General features: G+C 37.1%; 1 protein-coding gene across 1 annotated transcript; it reads right to left on the bottom strand.

Moving 5' to 3' along the window:
* Positions 1-4,561: 4,561 nt before the first annotated feature.
* Positions 4,562-5,416, bottom strand: LOC112503424. The gene is made up of 2 exons (XM_025107462.1): positions 5,098-5,416; positions 4,562-5,013 (listed from the first exon to the last, which is right to left on the bottom strand). Exons 1-2 carry the CDS (start codon positions 5,414-5,416, stop codon positions 4,562-4,564), a joined length of 771 nt encoding a protein of 256 aa, XP_024963230.1.
* Positions 5,417-10,457: the final 5,041 nt, after the last annotated feature.

Below are 10,457 nucleotides of genomic sequence, written 5' to 3'. Positions count from 1 at the left end.
CTTTATAATGTTTCTTTAAAACATTTAGAAACACTTCCTCCTTATAACCTTCAACTCTCTTTTCCAGAGCAAAAATTATCTCTCTGAAGTTTTCAGATACAACTGCCATTTCAAAATTAGATTGATCAGATAAGGATCTATGCAGTGAAATCATATAAAAAAAATACAAACAGTTAAGCTCAAAAAGAAACCGAAAAACACAAACACTGAAAAACTCATGCACACACAAATGTACAATGATCCAAAGAAAAATCTAAACACAGACAAACTAAGAAACTAAAAACAGTCCAACAAAAATCCAAGTCCAAAAATCTGACTTTAAGTCCAAATCACACCGTATCAACGCTTTACAATACATATATTAATCTTTTAAAACAATATTCTATCTGCTCTTTGAAGTGTATTCAAAAATCCACTTGAATGCTGTGTGCTTCTGTGAAGTTGAACTTAGTCCCCGAAAGCAAAACCAATTCAACAGTCTTTCAAATCTGTTAAACTGTCCAAAACCAATCCTAGCTATGCTTGAAAAACTTTCAAAGTGTACTTTGAAGTACTACTGCTGCTTTCTTTTCCGCTGTCGACTGCAGTCTTCACACCAATAGATTTTAACAGATTCCTGCACCAAAATTGACAGTCAAGTTTGTACTAAGTAACTACAAAATCTGTATAAACCTGTGAAAATACCAATCAGTCGAATGTAAGCAATACAAAATCTCAAAGCAGCTCTTAAACAACACTCTAAACAGACTTTAAGCAGTCTTCTTCTTTTCTATACACCAACACAGCACAAAATGAATCAGTTGTTGTTAAAACTGTTACTGCTTAAACCGGCAGTCTGCTGTTATGTTGTAAACATGCAAGTCTGTGATTTCAACTTGAAATTCCAAACGTGCTACAATGTTGCTGCTTCTTCAATCTGCACTACCTTCACAATCTGCACAGACTGTTGTGAGCTCTGTATTGGATCAACATGCTGCTGTTTCAAATCTGTTGCTAAGACTTGCAATCTGCTGCTGTTGTTGTTCTTGTTATTGCTTAAACAACCAAGTCTGCTGCTATCAAGATCTGTAAATAGCTATTACTGCACAAAAACAGCGCAAAACAGCAAACTCAATCTGTCACCTTAACAGACTGCTACTTAAACAGACTGCTGTCCAAACCTGCTTATTCAAACAACTTCGCTGCTTCTTTTCTGCTAAAAACAGGTCACAAAATAACCACTTAAATCACTTAAAACAATTTACTAAACAGATCACAGCATTAATACTAAACCAGATCCTGCTTTTGCTTTCTACTAACAGTTTCCACACCAACCTGTTAAGACCTGTTAAACAGCAAACCTGTTGTTTTATCTGCTATCAAAATGTAGTTGCTACCTGTTGTTTATTGTTACTGTCTAAATACAGCACAAAACAAAGTTAATGCTAGTTTCTGCTGTTCTGTTTTGAAGTTACTGCTGTTAGACAGTTTTAAAACAGCAAAGTTGTGTATGTTGTAGCTGTTGCAATGCAGTTGCTGTCAAAAATCAAGAACAGAGGTCTGTTGCTGTTCTCGTTGCTGTTGTGTAGTTGCTGTCACAAAACAACACAGACTGCTGTTTCTCTCTTCTTGCTGTCAAATAACAAGTTGACCTGCTGTCAAAATCTGTAAAACAGCAAACTGCTGCTTAATCTTTAAAGAATTCTGCAACAGCAAGCAAGAAGCATTAGCATCAAGTCGGCAGAAAGAAATATGTATGCTAAAGACTAAATTGGCAGCAGCAGAAAGTATGACACATGATGTAATCCATGATCTACTTGGCGTGAAGTTGGATATGACTAAATATGCAAACTTGATAAACCAGAAGCAGCTTCAAAGATTTATCGAGGATGTTGCTCAGCAAGTACTGTCACAAGGATATAAACAAATCACAAACACAAACTGCTACACACTGTGTAGCTGCTTCAATGTAGTTGCTGTTACAAAACAAAACGAGTTGCTGTTTCAGTTCAGTTTAAAAAAACAGGTTAAAAAAGAAACTGCTAAACAGTTGCTGTAAAAAAAATGAAGCTGTTGTTGTTGAGATGCTGTTGCTGTTTCTGTTGCTGCACTTTAAATCAGACAACACACAAGACTAACATGCTCAAAACTAGCAGACTTTTAATTCTTGCTATGTTCCCTCAAAACAAATCCTGYTGTTGGTTAAACAGACCCTGTAATATCYRATTTAACACAGACGCAAATGAAAGTACAATCCGGACAGCCTAACAATGTAACTTAATATGGACAGTTTGTTGCTGTCAAACTCAATGCACAAGCTCAATCTTTGCGATATCTCTAACATAGACCTAGAAATCAATGTTTGAGGAAGATGAAGTCTAGGTTGCTGTTACAGTCCACATAATCACAAACACACCAAAATTCATACACCAACAGTAACAAAACAAATAGATTCGCAAAATCAAGAATCTTAGATGAATGTTAATCCGGACAGCTTGAATGATAAACCTGTTAACACATGAGACTAAACCTGTCAAACAAACCTCACCTATCTAAATCAATATTTGACAAGATATTGAACAAATTACCCAATTGAATCAAGAAATTACAAACAATCAAGAATCTGGGTAAAATTGATTGAGCGGTTTAGAAGTCCGCTCAAAATTCTTCAATTCACAAATTCTAAGTCCTAAACCGCTTGAGATTGCATACCTGCTGAATGAATCAGAACTTTAAACCGGGCAAGAATCAATCGGTATTCATGAATACCGGACAAGTGGTAAAACCTAAACCGCTCACACTCCGGTCAAGAAGACTTACCTGATTTGTGCAAAACATCCGGTTTAGAAATCCGTTCAAGAAATCCGGTGATGCTTCCTTCGGTTTACCTCTACTCCGATCAAGAAGCGTGCGGTGTAGATAAACACCGTTTAAGAAGAGGTGTGCGGTTTGTAGCTTGCTGTTTCTCTTGATCGACTCAAAGAATAGAGTAGCCGGACTCTTATCCGGTCAAGGTTGGGCTTAGAACTTGGGCCAAACAATTGGGTCTTGAAATTGAAAGATGGGCGGATTAACAAAAAAATAAAGAAAACAAAAAATAAAACCAGATCAAACACTATCAAAAACACAAAAACAAAAAAATTTGACAAAAAATTGGATCAAAAACACTGATTTTAAAAAAAATCAAGAACACGAAAAAAAATTTAAAACCACAAAAATCCGATCAAATCTTGATAAAAGTTGATCAAATCACAAAAATTTGTGAATAACAAAGATTCACAATACGATTTCGAGCATTTTGATCATATTTTTAACGCAAAAACATAAGATTTTATGAGAAAATCGGATCAAACAGAAGAAAAAAATCAAAAACACGAAGAACACGAAGAACAAAAAAAATTCAGAAATTAAAAAAAAACTTATCTGATCAATTCCTTCAATCTGATTTCTTGCATCCCGCTCTGATACCAATTGTGTGTCCACAATCACTGATCAATCTTCATATTAAGCTCACATCAATGGCAGATTCATGGATTTATCATCAGAACATCAAGAACACTTGAGAGAAAAAGTCAACTCATATAAGCTCAGTCAAACTCTCAATTATGAATGTATATTACAATTGAGCTCTCTTTCACACTAATTACAAAGATTACCTATCTATTTATATGGTCAACATATTAATACAAAGTCAAAGTCAAACTAGTCTAAGAAAGTCAAACACGCTGACTTTTACAATTAGACTATTTATAAACTTTCAAGACGAATACAATTAATACTGATTTCTCAGTCCTAACAATAGTCACCTTGTTGAGCTCTCGGTAGTCAATGCACATTCGCATTGTACCATCCTTCTTTTTGACAAACAGCCCTGGGGCTCCCCAAGGTGATGTACTAGGGCGTATGAAACCCTTGTCCAATAGATCTTGCAACTGAGTCATCAGTTCTTTCATCTCTGATGGTGCAAGTCGGTAAGGTGCGCGGGAAATAGGTGTAGTTCCAGGTACCAGATCAACCTGAAACTCCACCTGTCTTTCTGGCGGAAGACTTGTCAGGTCATCTGGGAAGACTTTTGGGAAGTCTCTTACCACCTTAATATCTTCCATCGCACTCTTATCCTTCTTAGCGTTGATCACCTATGCCAAATAGCTTTGGCATCCTTTCTTTATACATCGTCTGGCCTTGAGTAGGGAGATCATGCTAGCCTTCCTATCCCTTCTATCTCCATAGATTATTAATCTCCCACTACCCGGTACCTCAATCTGGATTATCTTCTTATTACACAGGATTCTGGCTTGGCTTTCAGCTAACCAGTCCATCCCGATTATTATATCAAACTCCCCTAATGTCATAGGGAGCAGCTTGAGTGGAATAAAACTACCATCTACCTCTATAATGCAGTCATCATATTCTTCTTTAATCACTACCATGTTGTCATTAGCAGTTTCTACTTCTAATGCTGAACTTAGAGGCTTAGCTACTTTATTCAAGTTGTGGCAGAAAGTAGTGGATACAAATGATTTATTCGCACCAGAATCGAACAACACTTTTGCATGTACAAAATTAACCAGGAAGGTACCTGTTACACATTTGGGGTTTCCTCAACCTCGGTTGTAGTCATTTGGAACACCCTCCCTTTTGGTCTTGGTGTTTCTAGTCGTCGTTCATCTCCTTTCTCACGTCTGCTTCCTCCTTGAATGGCCGTAACATCCTTCTTCCTTTGTGGGCAGTCTGCTTGCACATGATTGGGTGACTTGCACATGTAGCATAATCTCTCTCTTCGTTCCATTCTGCAGTCTTGGGACAAGTGTCCAGCCTTCCCACACCGGTAGCAGACCCTGGGCTTAACTAGGCATTCTCCTTTATGCACAAGGTTGCATTTAGGACATGGTTTGCCCGATTGTCCTTGCCATACCTTCCTTTCCGAGTTCCCAGCTTTTTGTCTTCGGGCTTCGTTGTTTGAACCCTCCCATTTCCTCTTCAACTGGCCCCGCTCGGATTCTTGGCGGACGATTTCATTTTCTCTAACTTCGACTGCATTCGCAACCTCTTAGAAAGTAGTTGGTTTCATGGTTAAGACAAACTCTCTGATGGATGTTTTCAATCCCCATATGAAACGCTCTACCCGTCTCTCCTTAGTAGAGACATAGTGCTCTGAGAATCTAGCCTTCTCTGTGAAGCTGGTCATATACTCCCTGACCGTTAAGCTTCCTTGTTCTAACCTCAAGAATTCTTCTTCCAACTGTTTTACAACAGTTCTTGGGCAGAACTTCTCGTTGAACAGCACCTTGAACTCATCCCATGACATCCTTGCTACAGCTTCTTCGCCCCTTAGGTTGGTATTTCTTTCCCACCAGAATAGGGCTTCATACTTCATCATAAAAGCAGCATAAGTCACCTTGTCTTCCTCTGCACATTTGCTAACTTTGAAGGCCATCTTTGTCTCCTTTATCCATTTCAAGGCCGTAAGTGCGTTTGGCTCACCCTGAAATGGTTGGGGTTTACAAGCTAAGAAAGTTTTGTAGCTACAACCCCTCTGTCTTGTGCTAGTGTTGACAGGACTATTAGCTCTTGACCGTTCTCTATGGTCCTCTCTATGGTTGATGTTGTTAACCACTTCTCTTACTCTGCTAGCTTCCCTAGCCTTTTCATTCCTCTGTTCTGCCTCTCTTACTTGTGCTATAACAGTAGGCAGAGCAGCTTGCAGAGCTCTGGACACCTCTTGAGCAATGAGGTCCACAGGGGTGGTGGTCGTTGCCCGTGTGCGACCTCTACCCCTACCTCGGTCTCTGCCTCTGCCTGATGCAGAACTCTCTTCTACCGAGGGCTCTGGCTCGCTTTGTCTTGTTTGCGATCTTCCTCTGCCTCATCCTTTGCCTCGTCCTCTGCCTCTAGGGCTCGCGGTCCTTGTAGCCACAACAGAGGCTAGTATCACCCCTGGTATAGCAGGGGTAGCCTCGACCAGAGGTGTTTCCTCTGCATCAGGAGCGACCGATAGAGTCCTTCTCGATCGTTGAGACATTCCTTCTTTCTTAACTATATGCGTATAACAGATTATAAATAACTATTCTTATACACAACTTAGCATTCCACAACCATTCAACAAAATTTAAACACCAATACAAGTTTTTTTCATTCCATAATCATGTCAATCGGCTCATACTTAACAAGTTTAAACTAAATAAAAGAAAACACTGAGATATCCCAGCTCTAGGCTGCCAACTTATTGCAATAAAACTTAGCCATACACAATTCATATGCTAACTATTTTCTCCTCATCCTTTTACTCATGACATATCCATAGGGTAGTTTGTGATTCTCACAAACTCCTCATAAGGGCTCTCTGGGTGATGCCTCCATACAGAGCTCAAGTTTGGGCCTTGGCGAAACTACTGTGCCCAACGTGAGAAGTACTCCTTGGTGGAGTCCAAGTAGCCCGTGGCCACCTTACGGCAATAGCAAGCATGATCTTCCAATCGCACCCTCCATGATCGTGAAGCAATCATCCTCTCCCATTCCAGCTCTACACACTTCCATGCCATGGTGTGGTTGTTTTCCCAGAGTTTAATATTCTCAGTCGAAACTTTGTTCAACTCTTCACCTAAATTCACGTGCTCCGTCTGCATGTTGTTCAACCACCAATCGGCCTGGTCCTTGGCTTCTTGGGCCACTAACAGCTCTGCCCTTAGTTGGGCGTTCTCTTCTTGCAAAGTCGATATTTTCTCCTCGAGGTCTGTATGATCAGGCATTCGAGGAGTGTACTCTTCATAGGATCCCTCTGTGGGATCATAAGAGGAATCCCCTACAGAGGTGGGTTGAGAGGACTCAACCCTTGGAATATTCTCATTTCGACCAGAGCTTCTGCCCTCTGGCTCTGCAGAGCTTCTCCTCTCTATTCTTCCAGAGCACCTGCAGCTCTGGCCTCGTTCTCCAATTCCTCCTCTTGGTCCTAGACCAACTCCTCTACGTCCTCGTCTTCCGATACTTTTAGTGCGCTTGGTATAAACCATTTTCCTACAACTCACAGCGATAAATCTATTAACCTCAACACATTCATCACTTTACAGCAAGCACACTAACAGCAAGAATAACAGTCCAATTCAATTTTTCCACCTTAATTCTGTCTAAGTCTAGGATAAAATCATAACCTATTTCTCTTAGAACTAAGGCTCTGATACCACCTGTAAAGACCCATAATCCGATCTTTATCTTAACCTCAAATCATTAATAAATTTCAACCTTAAAAATTGGAAACTTACATAAAATACTGGATTGAAACAGTTTAAACATAAATCACAGCGGAAGTCTAAAAATTTCTTCTGATCATGCAGCAATTGCTTAAACCCACAACTGACTACTCTTTGTCAAGACAAGTCACGACTAGCCTTCATTTCAAATCTATCCTCTTCACGCGTAGACTGGCGCTACGCCCTCTCTTTGCCCTTGCTACTATTCCCATAAGTGTAGTGACGTGGTTGCAGTTTTTTTAAAAAAAAAAAAGAGTTTGGTGAGCCTAAGGCCCAGTGAATAAACGGTTTACACACCTTTCATAAACTACCGAAAACATGAGGGGGAAAGGACTATATCACACAGCATTGCCTGGCGAACTTCACACAGCATGTTCGCTCTTACGGCTTAACAAGCTTCACACAACATGCTTGTTTTCATGATTGAATCCTTAGTACAGTTCCCCCCCCCCCAAGTTTCCCACACAACATTTTATCATAGAAAACACGTTCACACAACAAACATATTCATAAAATACAGCAAACTTGCAATTTAACAGAAACAGATATGCAACCCTTAAAAAAAACATCACGTAAACTCACAGTGATTGATAGCTTCGAACGTTCGTCTTATGAACGTCACACACACAACTCTTGAGTATCGATTCTCTGCTTTCGTCTTCTAGCTCTTGAATACCTCTATTTGCTAGTAAGGAAACCAATCTCTAGCTCATCACTTCTATATATACTCTTCGTAACCTCCTTACAAATTAATTACCAGTTAATTGGTCGGTTACAAAGCAATTAATACCATTTGAAAAACCCAATTTATTCCTTTATAGCGGCTACGATTCTAGGCCATAAATAGTTCTAACGGCCAAAATGTAAAAGCGACTAGTCCTAGAAAAGAACCAGAATTAATACCAACGAGTTCCATTCTCAACACATCGTGCTCTTACAGGCAGAGCTCGGGTACAGAGCTTCCTTCTCATGCAGCGCACTCGTATACATAGTACATATACAGAGCCTCTACATAGCACATGCAAAGCCTCTGGGTTACTTGTAAGACCCAAGTTCTTTTAACTAGATAAAGCGCTCTTAACCTTTCTTCATGTCCAGAGCCTTCTCTGGCTGTTGCCTTCGTCCTCTGGATGCTAAAAGCTCTTCATGACCAGAGCTCATCTGGTTAGTCCAGATCCGTAACAACAAAACAGAAAAAATTTCTTAACACCGGTTCAACCTTATACAAAAAAAAATAAAAAAAATAATTAAGTAAGATTCTCAAAAACCTCAAATAATATTTTAAGTTATTACAATTTATATATCAAATCTCAATGTTTATGTTTTATTATTTTTTAAAAATAGTAATGTTTATTGTGATAATCGGGTTATCGGTTATAAAAATTTGGGATGGTTTTTGATTTATAATGAAAACTTGAGGGAGGCTAAATTGATTTTGTGTTTAAATACTTTTAATCATATCCACCGCTTTATATGTGTTGTTTATTATTTGATGAGATATTTTAATTAACTCATTAGGTTTGTTAAAAGTTGAGAAAATTTCTGTATGTTTTTGAGTACTAGAGAAAACAGAACCGAAAGGGGAAGAAGAAGATTTTGATTTCTGTGATTTCTAATATGATTAATTGTTGTTATTTGTCTTCATCTCTATGAATCAATGTGAGTTTTATTTATAAACTTTTATCTTAGTGTTTAACGAAACCGTAAGGTTTTAGATGCAGGAAGATTTTGAAACTGTTTTTATACTATTTTTAGCATAATTTTGTACTTTGATATGATTTTATCATCTGATTGTAATAAGGGTGTCATAATCAGGAGATGTGTATATTTTGTAATAATGGTAGCATAATAAGAAGCTGAGTATATTGGGATAACAGTGGCATAATCAAAAAATTCTGGAAAAATGATGATCTTTGGATCATGGATTCTGCTATCGCATCTATATGATGCGATGAGGTTGATTTTATCGCATGGGTCCGATGCGATGTAATTGGGATAAAATTTGAAGTGTTGGTTATCGCATTCTTGTGATGCGACATGATTGAGTTTATCGCATCTATATGGTACGACAAGTTATTGTTATCGCATCATTATGGTACGATAATGTGTGTTTATGGCATATGTTAGGTGCGATTAGTTGGTGTGATCGCATTATTGAGATGCGACAAAAGAAGTTATCGCGTATAAGTAATGCAACATATTTGCGTTATCGCACCAATGAGGTGCGATAAGATTGATGTATTTTTATATTTGATACAACAAGTTTATGTATAATTCGATAAATGAGTTACTTTATTGTATTGATGCGATAAATGGGTGTCGTCTCATCATTTTAATGCGACAAAAGAGGTTTGGTTGATACAATGATGTTTATTTGTTACTTATATAAATAAGGTTTTATAAAAGTGTTTTGGTAATTTTCACTCTGTAATAGCAATCAAAAAGATTTCTCATCAGACCTCATGATCTAACCCTCATTTTTGGTGTTTTAAAATATGTATTACAGGTCGGGTACAGTCGGATGATAAGAGGAAAAGAAAATTATGAAAATTTATGATTACTTGCATATGAATTTTAGGGATCATGTGTTAATATGTGTACCTGAATACTTGTTATATATACAAGTCTTGTTCTGAGATATGTGGAATAAAAATTGGTAGCTACTTTTGTAATGTAGCTTTTGTAGATATTGTGACCAAATGTGTAAATTTGTATTTCATGATATATGAAATATGTGGTTATATACAAATGTAATTCTGGGATGTTACATTTATATTAATAAGTATTTATTTATTTTTAAATAAAAGTTAAAAAGTAAAAAAAAAATCTTAACATATATAATGGAATGTTTATAATTAATTTATATAATAGATAAATGATATAAGAAACATATATTTATTAATACTAGAAGCATACTCGCGCAATGCAGTGAGATACATCGTGATTTTAATATTTCATTTTATTCTTTATCTCAGTTGATGTTATAATATGACTTTATGTGATTTTAATAAAGCGATGATTTCTTTATTTTTGAATAAAATATATGTTTGAAGATATCATAAAAATTTGACAAAAATATATCGATATTAGTATCAAATTAACTATTTGAAATTCCTCACTTTTTTGTGTAATTTTTTAATTCAATTTTTTTATAATTTAATTTATGTACAATAACGAAGTAATTTATATTTGGTTTAATAATATAATTTTTTTATAAAGATAATAATTATT

Source organism: Cynara cardunculus, unplaced genomic scaffold, assembly GCF_001531365.2.
Source record: "Cynara cardunculus var. scolymus isolate 2C unplaced genomic scaffold, CcrdV1 Un_Scaffold_2992, whole genome shotgun sequence".
Taxonomy (NCBI): domain Eukaryota; kingdom Viridiplantae; phylum Streptophyta; class Magnoliopsida; order Asterales; family Asteraceae; genus Cynara; species Cynara cardunculus.
Note: the sequence above shows the minus strand (reverse complement) of the source record. Positions and strands in the feature narration are given on the sequence as shown.